This window comes from Micropterus dolomieu, linkage group LG02 (assembly GCF_021292245.1).
Source record: "Micropterus dolomieu isolate WLL.071019.BEF.003 ecotype Adirondacks linkage group LG02, ASM2129224v1, whole genome shotgun sequence".
Classification (NCBI taxonomy): Eukaryota; Metazoa; Chordata; class Actinopteri; order Centrarchiformes; family Centrarchidae; genus Micropterus; species Micropterus dolomieu.
In genome coordinates this window covers 23,243,614-23,261,209 of record NC_060151.1, presented here as the reverse complement: position 1 = coordinate 23,261,209, position 17,596 = coordinate 23,243,614, and the positions used below count along the sequence as shown (strand labels likewise).

At 41.4% G+C, this 17,596-nt stretch overlaps 1 protein-coding gene and 1 long non-coding RNA gene across 4 annotated transcripts; one reads left to right on the top strand and one right to left on the bottom strand.

Moving 5' to 3' along the window:
• Positions 1 to 1,066: 1,066 nt before the first annotated feature.
• On the bottom strand, positions 1,067 to 5,241 carry LOC123959825. The gene is made up of 3 exons (XR_006822395.1): positions 5,135 to 5,241; positions 3,757 to 3,797; positions 1,067 to 1,548 (listed from the first exon to the last, which is right to left on the bottom strand). It is a non-coding gene; the product is annotated as an uncharacterized LOC123959825 (long non-coding RNA).
• On the top strand, positions 4,057 to 17,383 carry ezh1 (enhancer of zeste 1 polycomb repressive complex 2 subunit). Of its 3 annotated transcripts, none has more exons than XM_046034107.1 (20): positions 4,057 to 4,211; positions 5,809 to 5,989; positions 6,162 to 6,287; positions 6,653 to 6,775; positions 7,255 to 7,372; positions 7,540 to 7,764; positions 8,370 to 8,472; positions 8,759 to 8,922; positions 9,164 to 9,255; positions 9,359 to 9,521; positions 10,716 to 10,900; positions 13,213 to 13,304; positions 13,633 to 13,661; positions 13,759 to 13,884; positions 14,988 to 15,166; positions 15,288 to 15,383; positions 15,499 to 15,580; positions 15,665 to 15,745; positions 15,856 to 15,940; positions 16,069 to 17,383. In XM_046034107.1, exons 2-20 carry the CDS (start codon positions 5,813 to 5,815, stop codon positions 16,127 to 16,129), a joined length of 2,307 nt encoding a protein of 768 aa, XP_045890063.1. In that variant the 5' UTR covers positions 4,057 to 4,211; positions 5,809 to 5,812; the 3' UTR covers positions 16,130 to 17,383. The 3 variants fall into 3 exon arrangements, with proteins under 3 accessions (XP_045890063.1, XP_045890073.1, XP_045890055.1); XM_046034117.1 differs by having other exon boundaries at positions 4,130 to 4,150; XM_046034099.1 differs by lacking the exon at positions 4,057 to 4,211 and adding an exon at positions 4,412 to 4,791.
• Positions 17,384 to 17,596: the final 213 nt, after the last annotated feature.

The window sequence follows — 17,596 nt, the reverse complement described above, 5'->3', positions numbered from 1 at the left end:
TCACACCAGTCATGACTTAAAGAGGTAACTATTTAATCAGATACTTTGTGAACCTTTGTCACAGATCATAAAAGGTACCCCATACTTGAAGACAATAGTCCCACAATGATAGGCGCCAGACCAACAAACAGTTTTCCTTTGTACAGAATTTAAAACTTCCTGCTGATAATAGCCCTATTCTCTAAGCCTATCTCCCTGTGTGTGTGTGTGTGTGTGTGTGTGTGTGTGTGCGTGTGTGTGCGTGTGTGTGTGTGTGTGTGTGTGTGTGTGTGTGTGTTTGCTTGTGTTAGACAGTTCAGTATCAACATGGCACGGGCTATTTTAAATACCACTGTAGACACTGCAAATATGCTGTATCATTAAAGATACAATGAATGCATAATTAGTAGGGTTGGGCTGATAGACGATACCATAGTCCATTGGCGATGGCTGACAGACCAGATCATGATGTTGAGCAGGCATAGTGATTGTAACCCATCATAAGATATACATATTTTAAAAAATCATTATTAGTCTATCAGAATACGCTAACCCTGATATCTTAAATAAAGATGGCATAATACAGTATTTCAACTAGTGATGTGCGGATCGATCCTAAAGTATCCATATTTCTGATACCAACGTTTCCTACTCCAGGATCGATACTCATATAAAAGGATCTATATCTAAACTCAGTCCTTTGGAATGAGTGTGTGTTTTATCATAAGTATCTTACTGTCACCAGGATGGTCTAATTATAGGCTACACGGTTGATAGGAACTACTTTTCCTTCCGCCTGTCAAAGTCATGCTTGCGCTATGGCTCTGTGACAGAGCTTCTTTAAAGTGAGCCGCTGCAGCCCTTTACATTTCTCACGATTGAATACTGACTCTGTAAAAACAGTCACATCTGGCTGTATTTTAGCTGTGAAAGTAATAATGTGACATGTGAATAATGTGACTTGACAGTGAAATACTTTGGCCACACTCCAAACTTCGCTAAACATATGAGATTAAGTCAAAATAATAGGATGAAGTTTATGAAACAGCAGTTCTGAGCAGGATATTTTTATTATAATTAAAGAATATGTAGTTTGATGTCTTGTCATTATGCAGCTATTATTTTGAATTGGTAAGGCAACAGCCTACTCCTTATTTCTCTCATAAATACAGAAACGGAAGAAGGGAGGTCAGATTTTTCCCCACATTAAACTTGCATTAAATATGTAAAAAGTATTGGTATTGGTATCGGAAAAACCAGCCTGGGTATTACTTGGTATTGGATCGTATAGGAATTAAGGGGTATTGCACATCACTAATGTGGTGCAGTGGTTAGTGCTGTTGCCTTACAGCATGAGTGTTGTGGGTTCAAACCCCGGTTGCATCGGCCTTTCTGTGTGGAGTTTGCATCCAAAGACATGCAGGCTAGGTTAATCGGCGTCTCCAAAATTGTCCTTAGGTGTGGATGTGAACGGCTTATCCTGCGTACAGGGTCTCAGGGGGCTGGAGCCAATTTCAGCTCACATCGGGGGAGTCGGTGTAAAGGTCGCTGATCCATCGCAGGGCCCCCCTGAAATGTTATAATATATTCAAAAAACAGAAGATGTCATAATACTGTGAGAGTTATAACTTTATGGAAATAGGAACACATAAGGTAGCATTTTTCGATAGGCAGAGTAAAGAGAGAAAGAGTCTGCTATCGATTTACACTACGGTAGCATTTTTTTCCACAAGGCATCGTCAGAACACTGGCAAAAAATCTAAATTTTTCACATAATACTGCCATATAAAAGCAGGTTTTAATCACCACTCCAGGATTATTATTATTATTAATTAAAATATGCTTTGCACCTTCCTCGGAATTCTCTTGTACCCACATTCAGACACACAAGAGGCTTACACCTCAGTTATACACACCGGCTTGTTCAGCCTCTCTCTGTCTCCCTCCCCCGCCCGTCTACTCCACTTTCTCCATCAGTACATTTTATAAAGTCCCCTAAAAGACACAGAACTCGTCTTTTTTCCGTTATCACGGCAGCAGATATCAAACTACCTAAACCAACATCTGCACAGTGTGTTTACTGCTGCTTTACCTGGTCTGTGCTTGTATAATATCCACCGCAACTTGTAACGTCATAGGCTACCACGTTGTTTAACCGAGTTAAGTCTGTGCGAGTGAACACGTGCACAAATGACGACTGCTACCCCCCCATGCATCGTCCATCCCAATGTTTCAATGTAGACATCGTCCGATGGAAATTTTGTAGACATCGCCCAACCCTAATAATCATTAACCAGGAATGCATGACATAAACACCAGAACCAGAGAGCAAAAGGGATAAACGGCAGCTCAGTGATCAGAGAGAAACTCAACGAGGCAGTCATGTTGGTGTAGCATGATATCAACCCAAACCATGTCAAGCCAGGTATGTACTGTATAAACCCGTTGTGTCATGGTATTACTAGCTTAACAGTGCCATCTTGTGTGCCAGAGAAGAAGCATTTCTGTGGTTTCCTTTTTATCCATTAAGAGTTTATTTTCAAGAAATAAAAACCTAAACTGTAAATATTAACAGAATAATAACAATTAAAATCTTTACAGCCTGTCAGATATTATGCTGGGTTACATTTTACAATATAGCCTATATTTATGAACTGAACTGATATTTGAATTTGCCCTCATATGTCCACAACTTCAAAACAATAATAAATCAGTTGGCTATGTAAAATGAGACATATTTCTTCTCTGAATGTCCTTGTCCAAAGGGACATCAAATGCAAAGACTAAAGATAACAAACACCCTTAAAATGTGTCTGTTTTTTTCTTTTTGATTTATAAAACTAAATATATGTTTTACTAATATACTGAGTTTCAATGTCTGTGAAACAGACAAATTGTGTTAAAATATCTATTGTAAAGAGTGAAAACAGCAATGTTTGTCAAAGCAGCAATACCTCAAGTAATCATGGACATTTAATATTAATAGCCTATGCAATGTATGTTGCTTCCTTAACATTAAAACATAAGTAGTATATCCTGTTTTGTATTTTCACACTGTCAATTTAAACTTATGTAAATATAAAACTGCTCCAAATACCAAATGTAATGATGATCAACAAAAACAAAGGAATTTGCCCTACCATTCCAATACTTTTGGAGGGGACTGTATAATGTAAGGTATATAATGTAAGTATATAAAAGCAATAATACATGCTTTAAATCAATAATAATCACAATCCCTAAAAGGTAACTGATTAGGAATTCACTTGGTGGCCATTTGCAGTTTCCATTGGTAGGCCTACTTGTCAATAATTTGTTCCATTGATCTGATAAATGTACCACCAGTTTACACGGGGCTGTTGTCTTTGTCAGATTCAGCAACATGGTCAGCTAGCTGTCCGTTCAATGTGTGTGTGTGTGTGTGCACTGAAAAAAATCGGAAACTCTGGCTCGGGTAACACTGTAAATGGGAAACAAGTGGCTCGGACCAAGTGTGTCAGATAATGTTAATGTACTTGCCCACTGACATTCAGCTTACTTCTACTTCGCCCCGATATGCTGTTGTGGCGTTAGCTAATGTGATAGCAGCAGGAGAGTTGAATTGGTGTGCTGCGGTGTGCTGGCTCTATATAACCTCCTCTGCATGTTAGCTTCACAGCAGCAGCTGTAGGGGCAGTTTGCTAACCCACGTTAGTTTCATTCCTTTCTGTGTCGTTGTTTGCTTTATGTCCTGGTATTTGTCACTGTATTGGATTTCTCCAGAATCACATACCCTACCTTTAAAGGATATGACGTTGCTGACGTTTCTTCACCACCATCTGTGAAAACATTTAAAACAGAAACTGTTTATCATAGATTGAAGATTATACGGTTTAAGGAATTCTTCATTAAATTGTGGCTTTAATATGTTGTTCTACTCATCAGGATAACCCTTTCCAGAATTTCAGCACAAACAAAAAACATGCATTTGATGCTTTTATCATGTTTTCGACTTAAATTGTCTAAGTTAGGATTTTATGTAGAGTACGTGACCGCACCAGTGTCCCGAGGACCTCTGTTTCAACACGGAGGATGAAATGCGTTGGGTTCTCCCTGGAGGAGGAGTGCAGAACAACAACTGAACTGTTTTCCATCCGACGAACTCCACTGTAGGAGTTTTCAACTATTGATGGTTTTTAAATCTTACATTTTTTTATACAGTTCATTTTATCTACAAAATCTGCACAATCGGGGTAATTACTCCTATTATGTACATGTGTTTCCGGTGTGTGAGCCGTCTATTTCTTTCGCTATTTCAAAAATACTATACTATTCCTGTGAGATTGTTTCATTTATTTATTTGAAATTATGCATTTTAGACCCCACAGGGTTTTATGCCGTCACGCATTTAGATGGCGATCTAGCACTCAGGACAGTTGCATCAGTTCCTGTGTGTGCGTGTAAACGGCTGTGCTGTGGCTACTCCACGCTACTTTTTATTCCCAGGATGCAGAATAGTAATAAATCCTCCTCTGCTAGGAAAGGCTGTGATCATAATAAAGACGTCACCCTCCTGCTCGGGTTGGCTCAACCAAGCCAAGTGCGCAGCTATTTGTAAGCGACAACAACAACAACCTCCAGCACCATGCCCATGGATAACGTAGGGATTTCTCAGAGATTCCCTCGCCGTGCGGAGACGATATCTGCGTCAGATCCATAGCAAAGGCAGCCTTTAATTGCTCCGGATCGCTCTACTATTGAAAAACACACAAGGACTTGGTCGCGTTGTGGGCTCCTGTAGCAACAAATAAGACGCAAGACGTGGATTTGAAGGTATTTAATAACTGCGACACTGGATGTAGAGGCAGACGTGCACACGCGTCCCCTAGAATAACGTCCTGTCATTGTGGTGCTCGGTGCGCACGTCTTTAAAGTATTGCACATTTAAATGGATACTGTGCAGCTCGTGTCTTAACGGGCTGCAGCTACAGGACGTAGCGCACTTCATAGCTGTGGCTGAAACGTGTGCACGGCTGATAGACCAGAAAAATGGACTACAGCAGTTTTCCGAGCTCAGTGTTCTCTTTATACGTATTTTTGAATCTGTTTTAGCGCAGACAGAAAAGTTGATGTTCAGTAAGAAGATTATGAAACATAGCAAAACTGTACTACGCACTTTTCTGCTCTGCTTCATATTGGTTTTCTGGAGAGGCACGCCCACTCCGGAGCAATGTGGATGCCCCGTGCTGTTAAATTCATGGAGACCTTACTTATTTGTGTGCACACCATGGGTCTGTTTGTTCTTTATTTGGTCAGCTGCCATCCATGATTAAAAAAGGACCGACGGAAGTCTTACCGTAAGCAGTTAAAGCACCCGTGTGGACGGCATTTTTTTACATTAAATGTCAGTTTTGTTTTTCCAACAGAGGGGGGCACTCTTTCAAATGCACTCAGTGAGGGTGAATGGGGAAGTTTTATGCCTGTGAGAGGCATAGGGAGAGTATTTAGTACGTACTGTGTGTTGTAATAAAGATTAAATAGGCTAGTAATTATTATATAGTAATTTAACAAGGGACTCTATCCCGCTATCAGTCATTAATTATTGAGAATTATAGTGATAGAATAGTTGAAAGCAGTATTAAATTCACTATACACCTACTATTGAGTCCCAAGCACACTTTAAATAAATAAATAAAATTGCCCAAAATTATTATTATTTTTCTGGGAGTATTACCTTGCACCCTTTAAACTCCCTTTTTGTATTTACCCTGTTTAATGGTCTTGATGCATCATGCAGCCTACCACAGTGAGGTTGGACTGGTTTTTCATATAGTATCTGTCTTTTTAAAGAGTCATGGAGGAAACAGCTGCTGCAGCCCCAGCCCCTGGCACGGGTGCTGCCCCACCAACCCTAAGACCTCAGCTTTCCTTTGCACCCTCCCAGAGCCTGCTAGAGTGGAGAAGAAGGGTCAAGTCTGAGTATATGCGCCTTCGCCAATTAAAACGCCTTAAAAAAGCAGAGGCGGTGAAGGTGGGTCAACTTATTTATGGACACCTTTGCTTATAAAAAATATAAAAGATGCCTGTGAACTGTATGCATGGTATGGGAACTTGCATTAGGTGTGTGTTTTATATACAGCATTCATTGTGTATGTTTATGTGCACAGTGAACGTGACATGCTCCTTGTTCTGTTTGTTTCTAGACCCTGTACATGTCCAACAGGCAAAAGATTGAGCAGCAGACAAATGTCCTGAATGCAGAGTGGTCCAAGCTCAGGATTCAGTCCATCCCTCTATCAACTTCTAGTGGAGCTCTTGCCAGCAAGAAGGTGTGTGTGTGTGTGTGTGTGTGTGTGTGTGTGTGTGAGGGAGAGAATGTATGCTTTGTGAGAAAACTCCTTAAGTCCATCATGTTGAGTTTTTTTTACCAGCCCCAGTGTTCTGGTTTGATTCCCACCTGGTTGTCAGGTGTTACTAAAATAGCTCGAGACGAAGCTATGTGCCAAAAGTGGAACATATGGCAGCCTAAAAGTGGCTGGAGCTAGTGAGGGCATAACAGCATCATTCGCTTTGCACATGCTGTCAGAGTCTGCTTTATTGTGTTTACTGGGTTTAGGTTATTTGTTGGTTGTTGCTCAGCATGTGTCTTCAATTAATAATTCTATAACCCAACCCACCTCTGGTTCTCTTACAGATGTGTACAGTGGAGTTTGGCTTCCCAGCATTTAAAGCTCAAGCCATTGCCATGAGACCACTGTCAACAGTGGCAGGAATCCCTTTCATGTACTCCTGGTCACCTCTGCAGCACAACTTCATGGTATGAAATAAACCACATTGTGTTGTCAGCATTTACAAAGTTATTACAGGAACAGGAGCACTTTATATAATATTTTACTCATTCACCTGTTTCCGATTATGAATATTTACACGTGTTCAATGGAAATAGACATGATCATCTGTGAGTTGATTGAATTCCACTATTCATGAGTTTATGGAACATCTAAACCAGTTTGATGAACTCAAGAATGCATGTAATCAAGCCAAAAGCGGGGTTTCCAGGGTTCTACCTGCAAAAGGGGTCATGCTCACAGAGCATAGACACACATTGGTGAAACACATCTTTTTTTACATTGCTTATATTTCCAGTGCCGTTGTGTTCCTTTGTTGGACAGTGAAATGTCCAGAGGCAGGACCATGGCTTTCAGCTGTAGGTCCTCAAAAGCACCACAGGTAGTAGTGTGACATGCAACATCAACTGGTTGCATACCTGTCTTGATGGAAGTTTTTGTTTCTTAGGTGGAGGATGAGACGTTCCTTCACAACATCCCGTACATGGGCGACGAGGTGCTGGAACAGGATGAGGCCTTCTTGGAGGAACTAATTGACAACTACGATGGTGTTCATGGTGACAGAGGTGTGTGTTTACTGCTCTGTGCCATGTCTGCACAGATCCCATAATCTAACAATCAATTGAGAACTTGATGATGTAGATGATGTCATTCTAGATGCCTGTGGAAAACATAAATACAGTATTTAAGGGGTTGACGCTTGTTACATTCTGACATGTTAATTGTATCCCAGAGGGGGGGTTTATCAGTGATGAGATCTTTAAAGAGCTGGTGGAGGCCTTGAGCCAGTACTCTGACCACGAGGAGGAGGAAGAGGAGGAAGCGGCGGCTGCAGTGGAGGTGATGGGAAAGAAGGAGGACGAGAGAGTGATGAGGAGTAGCTCAGTGGAGGGTTCAGAAGATGCAAAACCTGGTGCAGTGGCATTCATCAGGAGGAAGAGGAGGAGCACTACTGAGGGTAAGCAAGTCTTCAGCTGTGTTCAGACTTTGTCCTTTGAGAGAACAGGGCTGCAGCACAAACAAGGCCAGTACTGTTCCTCTCATTACACTGTACAGCTGCCACAAGGTCGCCCTGCCACAGCAGCTCTTGCACAGGCATTGTTTACTTTAAAGCTGTCCCTCAGTCCCTGTATGGGTGCTGTGTGTGAGGGAACCTGTTTGTCCATGACACTGATATGGCCTGTCTCTAATTACAGAACTTATTGACCTCTTGTACCAGGCTTTATGGTAAACTAGGCTGTAACACTTAGTGATGGAAGCATATCTGGCTACACAGTCACTCTGCTACTGGTACGCAAACACATCCATGGATGATGAATCCATGAAAAAAAGACACACAAATACACTGTTTGTATTACATCATGATTTTCACTGAGAACTTTTTTCAGAACATGTAATTGCTAACTGGCCTTGAGCACTGGGAAAACCTGTGTGCCATTGCAAATGTTTAAAAGAACACATTGCATAAGCTTTATTGATGAATCTGTATTAAAACCTTATGTGTAGACAAAACTAGGTTATTTGTATAACCAACTCTGTTCACTGTCTCTTTGTCTCCCAAAGTGAGGGACCTGTCCGGCAGCAAGAAGGTCCCCAGCGATAAGATATTTACAGCCATCGCCTCAATGTTCCCTTACAAGGGCACCATGGAGGAGCTGAAGGAAAAGTAAGAAAAGTGCAGTGAAACTGGGGATCTATGTGCACAATGCTGAACAGGCTGTTGCTTAGTGTTCACCATGGAGACGCAAGCTGTCAGGGAGGAAAGTAATAATGGTGGCTCCCTCTCAGGCTCTCTGACTCAAAGGAGCAGTTGCATCAGCATCTGAAAGAGCTTTACTTAGAAAGACACATCTACAACTTCACCCAGCACCAACTTCAAATGAGTATATGAATACTGTGGTAAGATAACAGGTGATATATTACTACTAAAACTCACCATGTCACCTCCATAGGTACAAGGACCTCTTGGAGCCCCCTAGCCCAGTGAAGCTGCCCCCCCTCTGCACCCCCAACCTGGATGGGCCTTTTGCCAAGTCTGTGCAGCGGGAGCAGTCGTTACACTCCTTCCACACGCTCTTCTGCAGACGTTGCTTCAAATATGACTGCTTCCTCCACCGTAATGGCTTGATTTATGTTTTGTTTTGTTTTTTCTCCTGCAGATTTGTTCAAATTTAGGTTTGTTTATTACCAGTGAGATTGTAGTAAATACATTATAATTACACTATGACTTCCCAGCACTTTTTTGTGCTTTGGGTGTTTTTATTTACTTACAACTTACTTACTTTTGTACAGTTGCTAACTACTAATCACCTGATGTACAATAGAGAGTCAAAATATGTTTGTTTGCATTCATAAAGCTTTCCATGCTACACCTAATGTTTACAAGAGGAAAAGTAAGGAGATCCGGATGGAGACCGAACCATGTGGTGTAGACTGCTTCTTGTTACAGGTATGCCAAGCTCACAATTAATTACCTATTAATGCATTTTGTACGCAGTAGTACCATTGTTTACTCTCTTGTGGTTTTTCCCATCCCGTATGCTCTTTTGAAGAAAGGGGCTAAAGAGTTCGTGAATCAGAATATGTTACGATCACAGAGGTCTCGAAGGCGCCGAAGGCAGCAGCGTCCCACCAGCTCCAGTTGTCCTGGACCATCTGGGTCTGCTGAGGAAGGCAAAGAGGGCGACAGTGATCATGAAACCACTTCATCCTCAGGTAAGAGTCTGATCTCACAAGAACTGTTTGGAGCTGCTTTTTGAAACCACCAGGTACTTTGTCTAGTCTAGGCAGGATGACTAAGGGAGTTAAGGAAAAGATTCAGTTTATCTACAAGTTTCTTATTTTGGAGTTTTTATTTTTACTTTGACTTATTACTATACTACAGTGACTATTTGCTTTGAGACTTCATACAGTATAGACACAGTTATTTTAATGTGCTTCTGAGTCACTGTATGACTGAGTGGATGCATCATTTACCATAACCTCCCCCAAATCCCTCCTTGTCTGGAAGGCTGTTGCCCTGACTGCAGTCTTTCAGAAAAGTGAAACTTGGCTGAAGATGATAGCTTTCAAGTCATATCCTCCTCTTTCCTCTGTCTCCCTTCCACCATCTCCTCTCAATATCAGCTCTCACTTGCCAAGCAAAATAAACCTGCCAATAGTTTTGCATGCTTCAGCCCCAACACAAACATTTTGTTCCCTCTCCCCGTCTTCCGACTTTGTATTTTTTGTTGACATCTTCTTGTGGAGAGCAGCGGGATGGAAATAAAAGCAATCTCCCCTGCCTCTTCATCGTCCACTCCTCCCCTGGAGCTCTTAGGTTGTTGTTCATCGCCATCAGGGCCTAACTGGAAGTCTTTGTTAGTTTTGGAAATGCTCTTGCTCAGCCAGTGACTCAGCAGACTCTCTTGCACGTGTTGAGATAATGTGGAAAAAACAGATTGTTGAGCGGATTAATAAAGATACTCAGTGCTGGAGCATGTGGCTACAGCAATGCTGGATTCAGCCTGTTGCCAAGCAACATTCATCTGCCTTGAGCTGTGGGTGTGCGAGCATCAGTCTTGAATTTCCAAAAAGCTAAATCAAAGCCCATGGTCCCCTGTGACTTTGTGTGTGTGTGCCTGTGTGTGTGTGTGTACATACAGAAGATGCAGATAAACAAAAATGGCACCAAGAAATAGCAGTAAGTGTGTCAGTATAGGGACAAATTAGCACTAGTGATGTGTGCGTGCAGATAAAATGCTATCAAAAATCTTTTGCCAAGACCAAGTAATAGACAAGTGTTAGTGTGTGCAGCTGCATGTGTGTAGATTCAAAAAATATGAAACAAACTTTCTTTAGTATTTAGTGTGTGTGTGTGTGTGTGTGTGTGTGTGTGTGTGTGTGTGTGTGTGTGTGTGTGTGTGACAGAGGGGAATTCACGGTGCCAGACTCCCACCAAGCTGCGTCCAGGGGATGATGACGGGGAGCAGCAGGCGTGCTGTGTGGTCCAGTGGAGCGGGGCCGAGGAGTCACTGTTCAGGGTGCTACACGGCACATATTTCAACAACTTCTGCTCCATCGCTCGCCTCATCGGTACAAAGAACTGCAAGGAGGTGAAGAAGTGTTCGCACACTTACCAGTTTTCTCATCTCAGCATATTTCCTCTTGGACCATAAGTAGAGCATGTTGCGCTAAATTTGCTGTATTCATTCACCAATTAAAAAATGTAATGAATGTCTAAAAATGATTGATAGCACATACCAAATTATGGCTTACATCTAAACAAATTATGTTTTTTTAAGTTGTTACATATAGGATCAGACTCGAGATGGACAGTGTAAAAGCCAAACCAGAGATATTGTCTTTTTTATTCCACTCCTTTTTCCTTGTCAAAACCTGGTGCCTACAATACCTGCAATCATAGGTGTCATTTACACTGGGGACGCTGGGGACATGTCCCCACCAGTTTTTAAATTGGCTGATTTTGTCTCCATGATTTTTAGAAAGCATTTGTTAAAAATGTTCTAAAAAAAAGTTTGCAACAAGAAATAACAAATGAAATTGCTTGGAGAACTTTTATTTGCACAATAAGAAAACATGCAATGCTATTTAAATCTAGAAGAAACACATGTGCATTGTCCAAGAAAGTAACTTAAGCAAAAAAAGCTACTGATTACTGTATTATTTTCCATTATATTTTTATATTTTGAATTGTCACCTGCCACCTGAGTTTTGTGTTTCCCTTCATGTAAATTTAGACATAAAGACATTTAGACCATAAATTGGTGCAGAAAATGTCTCCAGAGTGCAGTAAATTAAAATCCTCTGGCAGAGGACCCCTTGACCCCCCACCCCACCTGACAGCACTATTTCAGCATCAAATATTTCTTCAAAATAGTGTTAAAATATCTTCTCGTCTTGTTCTCGTGACCTGAGTCTTTCATCACAACCCTAATCTCAGACCTTTGTCCCCACCACTTTTCAACACAATAGTGACGCCCTTGTCTATAATGCAACTGGACCACCAAAAGTTTAGTCAGAGGGGGTTATGCCAGTAGTGGTTAATGTAGCTACAAGCCGCTAGCCTCAAGCAGAGATGTGGAGCGGGCTGCAGAGGTCTGGTAAGCTCACTTCTTTCTGACACCACATCCCTAGAGTTTTATTAATTTTCACATTTGTAGTCTTCAGCCCGAACCGATGCCTATGGATCCACAAAAGGCATCATGCAATATTTTTCACTATGCAGTAATACTCCCCAAGACCTGTAAATAGACTTTGATGTGTAAAAAAGTTCCCCTGTAAAATACCAGATGCTGGAACGAGAAAAAAGCTTGAAATAGATGTAAACATTCTGAACACTTCAGTAGAGCAGAAAAGAAAAGGAACACACAAAACAAGTGCCTGGAAAGAGAGCGGTGACAACTAGGATATAAAAGCAGTAGGGTTTATGAGAAATTAGATCTTAATTTAGAGAAACAGCACTAACTACTAAAATAGCAACCCATAACTGCTGTGCCAGTTATGTGTTGTTAGCGGTCTCATGTCTTGTTTACTAGCTATATTAGCTATGACATATAGTTTTAGTTAAATAAGTTAAATAACGAACTCTGACTAATGCTTTCTGAAACTGACGCTTAGTTGTTTTGAATTGAAGGAGACAACATACTTACGTTGCTGATTTCTATTGCGTTTGCGTCAGTGGGAGTGTAATAACACATGTATCCTGTGCCTGTGGTTTTATGGTGTGGATAATTGGGCTGACTACAGAGAGAATGGCATGTGGCACCATAAACAGGGATGCTTACCAGATGTGATGCCTCTCATATTCAATCAAGATGCAGTCACCTCAGGCATTACCAGACAGTGTCAGTTTAGTGTCATGTGGGCTGCGCATAAGAAAGCTTGTAGTAAATATTTTAAAACTTCAAAATTATTTTATTATATTTTTATTTTTGAGCACAAAACATCCAGATCAGGTAAGACAAATCTTGACATTTAAGACGTGTTGAAGCAGCCTAGCTTGTTTACATCCGAACATTGTAGCGCCTCTTGTCCCATGGCCAGACTAGTCCAGTCTGTATTGGACTGTCTTAACTGAGTGGAATTTCTGAAACCAGCTGCATCATTATGTATGTCTGTGTCCGGGGAAAGAGTCCAAATCTGGGTTTTGGCAGCCAGAGGTGGTTGAGTGTGTGTGCACACTGATGCATGTGTATGTTTGGCCTCTGTAGTAGAGTTTTGATAAGCGAGGATGAAGGGGCAGGATGTTCTGTGGCGTAATCGCGGCAGTGTGCTTTTCAGCACGAGCAGCACTACATTATACAACATAACTATGATGAAGAGAACAGAATTTCTTCACAATAGTGTACATTTGTAATAAATTAGCAATATGTGTTATTGTTTATGTCATTTTTCTTTCCCACAGGTGTATGAGTTTGCAGTGAAGGAGGCCCTGATCCATCGTGTGCCTTTGGTTGATGGAGGCATCTCGCCCCAAAAGAAAAAAAGGAAACACAGGCATGATATCACCAGTTATTCTACCTCTCTTGCCCACCCTTTTCTGACTGATGGAAACATGATCACAACATGATCTCTAGCTAAAGGGAGCTCGGCCCTCAGTAAAACTTCCCTGAATAGATTAAGGTTAAAATTAAAAGTCAGGCAGAAATAAATGTATTCTGCACTCTTGTATTTCTATTAACACCGCATTTGGTCTTTCTTTCACTTTTCAATGTTTGTCACTTAATAAGCCATGACAAGTAAATCAACTAAATAGGTGTGCAACAAGTTAGAGTAGTTTTAACCAAGCTGATAGACCCTGTCATTTGTTTGTTTAATGTGGCAGGTTATGGGCAAAGATTCAGCTAAAGAAAGGTAAAACATCACAGCATGACTATTACTATACAATGTCCTCTGAAATACAACATAGCTTGCTGTGGTAGTCTGAGGGCTTTGTCCTCTGTTGCTCTAGATAACTCATCCAATCAGGTGTTTAACTACCAGCCATGTGATCACCCCGACCATCCATGCGACAGCTCCTGCCCATGTGTGATGACCCAGAATTTCTGTGAGAAGTTCTGCCAGTGCCAGCAGGAGTGTGAGTGTCACCTTTCTTATTCACCTGTGAGACCATGCTCTATGCTTCTTTCTTTGTTACACAAACAAACACATAATAAGCTTGCTCCTTCCTCGTGATGTTAAAAGAAAATAGTTTGTCACGTTTTCCACTGAAAGCTCTCAGTAGCTTTAAAGCCCTTTTGCCAGGCCACAATAGAGCAGGAAAGGAGAATGTAAAATGATTCTGCAGTATTCTGGCAGTGGTCAGACGAGAAACTGTCCTCTGGCACGGATAGGTGGGTGTCTGTTTAATACAGAACTGCGTTCACAATGAGCCATTTGCTGCAGCAGCAGTGACCCAGAACTGAGTTTTCCGAAATGGCCACATGGTGGAGGAATGCATTTTGGATAGAGGATAAGACGAAGTAAACATTTTGCTATGTTTTGGAAAAGATAGTTTTGCCTCATTTGTTCATCTGTTGTGGTTCAGCCACCTCCCCCCACCCCCACCTTATCCGACTGTTACCTCGCCTTTTCCCGTAGCAGAGGAGAACCATGGCCAAACAGGAAGCAGCCCTCGGTTGCACATGTGTGTGCTCTAAAGACTTGGAGAGAAATCAAAGGGATGTGACAGGCTCTGAGCCTGATATACATGCATCATCTGCAACATCAGTATGAGTCAGACAGCTCCAGCTAAACAATGCTTGATGATACAGACAAAAAAAAAACACACACACAGGCTGCAAGTGGGAGGTTAAAATGGCACGTCAGAGAAGACAAATACTGCCTGGAGCTCTTGTTATGGACAGTTTTCCCAAAGCAGAGTCTGCTGGAAAGACATTTCGGTTATTTTTGCCTGATCCTTCCGTTCATCTGCCCGCAGGGTGTTGTATTACACTCTGCAAAAGTGCATTTCAGCATATCTGCCAGCAGAGGTCGCTGACTGTTGGGCTTCTTAGCATTAATCAGCCATTGAGCTTCTGTGCTGCAACTGCAATTTTGAGATGGAATTATTTATCATAATCATATTGTGTTCTGCCAAGTCATAATGTATCATCTCTCTGTATTGCCGCATGCAGTTAGCTCATAAACGTTCTCAGCACGTCACCTTTCAGAATAGCTTTCTGTCAAAATGTTTTCCAGGCCCAAACCGCTTCCCAGGCTGCAGATGTAAGACACAGTGCAACACTAAACAGTGTCCCTGCTACCTGGCTGTGAGAGAGTGTGACCCAGATCTGTGCATGACCTGTGGCACTGCAGACCACTGGGACAGCAAAGGGGTCTCCTGCAAGAACTGCAGCATCCAAAGAGGCCTAAAAAAGGTACACGAGGATACTTGAAGGTCTGAAAGGTTAAATGTTTCAAATGTGTAAATCTGTTCATCTGGAGAAGTGTTCAGATCACACATACGTTGTGTCCTAACCTGCATCTGACTTCTCTCAGCACCTGCTTTTGGCTCCATCAGATGTCGCCGGATGGGGCACCTTCATCAAAGAGTCAGTTCAGAAGAATGAGTTCATTTCTGAATATTGCGGAGAGGCAAGTCCATGCACTGTAGTCAGATTGAGGGCACCTTATTTAGCTCCCAGCTTGATAAAAGTTTTGTAGTTAGTACCTTAGTATTCATTATTACTGTGTGTGTGTGCTTGAGCAGCTGATCTCCCAAGATGAGGCAGACCGACGTGGAAGGATCTATGACAAATACATGTCTAGCTTCCTTTTCAACTTAAACAATGGCAAGTATCCCCACTCCTCCTCTGGTCATAACCATACCATGGTTTTATTGAATATTCCTTAATGTACTCTATGTCTCTCAATAGACTTTGTTGTGGATGCCACGCGAAAGGGAAACAAAATCCGCTTTGCAAATCATTCAGTTAATCCCAACTGCTACGCAAAAGGTATGACTAAGTCACTTTGTTTTGCTGTCAAGTCAAATGTTAATGGCTAGGATTTTTGTGGGATGAAAGCAGTATTTTGTTGGCTGATATTGTGTTTGCCGCCATTGCAGTGGTAATGGTGAATGGAGACCACCGGATTGGAATCTTTGCCAAACGAGCTATCTTGAAAGGAGAGGAGCTCTTCTTTGACTACAGGTAGACTTACGGGCCACGAGCTTTAAAGTAAAATAGCAAAAAAGGTTGCTGTGTATTGTGACTGAATCACTGGTTTCTGCAGATACTGTATACTAACTCATATTCTTTATGTCATTTTACTCTCGTAGATACAGCCAAGCCGATGCCCTCAAATATGTGGGGATAGAGAGGGAGGTAGACTGTACTTAGCTGCTCCTGCTGCCTACCTCCATAACCTGTCCCTAACTCCTCAGCCACCCACTAATGCTTCTGCCCCTCCCTGCAGCGTCACATCTAGCTGACATGTTTGTATGAACAGTCACTGCCTCTGCCGTCTCTGCTGCACTTCCCAAAATAGAAAGTCCCTCCCTACTGTTTGCTGGTGCTCCTGCTCTGCAGACACCATACCACATCCCTCATTGACAGCCATCAGCTCTCCCCTCATCTGTCCAAATCCAACCACCCACCTGCAAGACTGTATACCCCAAGCTTATTAAACTAAACTAATTAAAGAGAAAATACTATTAATCCGTACCGCTTACTGTACCAAGAGGATCACATGGTTGTTTTTTTCTTCCATTTTGTCAAAGCAAAGGGGCCGTGATTAACCATCATACTGTGTGTTACTCTCTCAGCAGTTATGTTACTGTACTTATAGACTGGCTTTTGTTTGACCTCTCAATACGTATTGCAAGTTATTACATTGTACCTAATGATGATCAGTGAAATGCATGTGCTGTCTCTTAGATAAACAAACCATTAAACATGTTAGACACAGCATTCGCTTCAGTCAAATGCTGCTCTGTGCATTCACTTAGTATTGTAGTGTGATGTTACCCAGAAGAACTTCTGAAGAACAGGCAGGTTTAACAGCTTACAGGTATGACAGGTATGTTCTATAAACCTTTTCAGCAGCTAGCACCACCACTACATCTTTATGGTGAAATAAGTTATTGTGCATTTATATGTTCTGCAAAAATAGGCAACCAGACAAGAATCCGACTGAGTGAATGTAACCTGTAGATGATGGTGAAGAGATCTCATCCCTCTTTTCATTTTACACATTAGCCCATTCTATTGGTACTCTGAACATGCACATCAAACATTTGTCATCACGTTTACATGGTCTTGAGGCCTTCACACTTTGTGAGGGAAATCATTCAATAAATTAACTAGTCACACAGTAAATGTCTTCCTTCATATAAACATATAAGTGCCAAATGATTCCACACTGAAAAAGGCTGAAACAAGGTGGATGTGTTGCATAATTATCAGAGGTGTGTTAAAGGTAGCCTTTGCAAGGTTATGCCCATGGGAAAAGCAAAATCATCAGTGTTTGACCAAATATTAAATGTCCCCCACATGTGAATGTAAAATATCATTTATCATCTTTTGTTTAAATGTCCAGATTTGTTATTCACTCTGTTTTTCATTTATAAAACATTAAAGCCCACTTTGAAATGAGATCTTTCTCAATAGAGGTGAACAAAATGGAGTTAACTGATATGTACAGTGTATGCCTATAAAAATAAAAGTTTAACTTTATACATTAAAACAAGCTGTTCTAGTCCTTGAGTGTGTTAACTGTCACAGTGCAAAAACCATCTGATGTAATAAGCACATGTAATAATGGAACATCTTATTTTATCTCACCTAAAATAACACACTGACAATTTC

Coding starts and splice junctions, on each gene's coding strand:
- ezh1 (XM_046034107.1), top strand. CDS start 5,813: ATGGAGGAAACAGCTGCTGCAGCCCCAGCCCCTGGCACGGGTGCTGCC. Junction 6,776..7,254: donor CTCTGCAGCACAACTTCATG/GTATGAAATAAA, acceptor TTTGTTTCTTAG/GTGGAGGATGAGACGTTCCT. Junction 15,167..15,287: donor TCCAAAGAGGCCTAAAAAAG/GTACACGAGGAT, acceptor GACTTCTCTCAG/CACCTGCTTTTGGCTCCATC.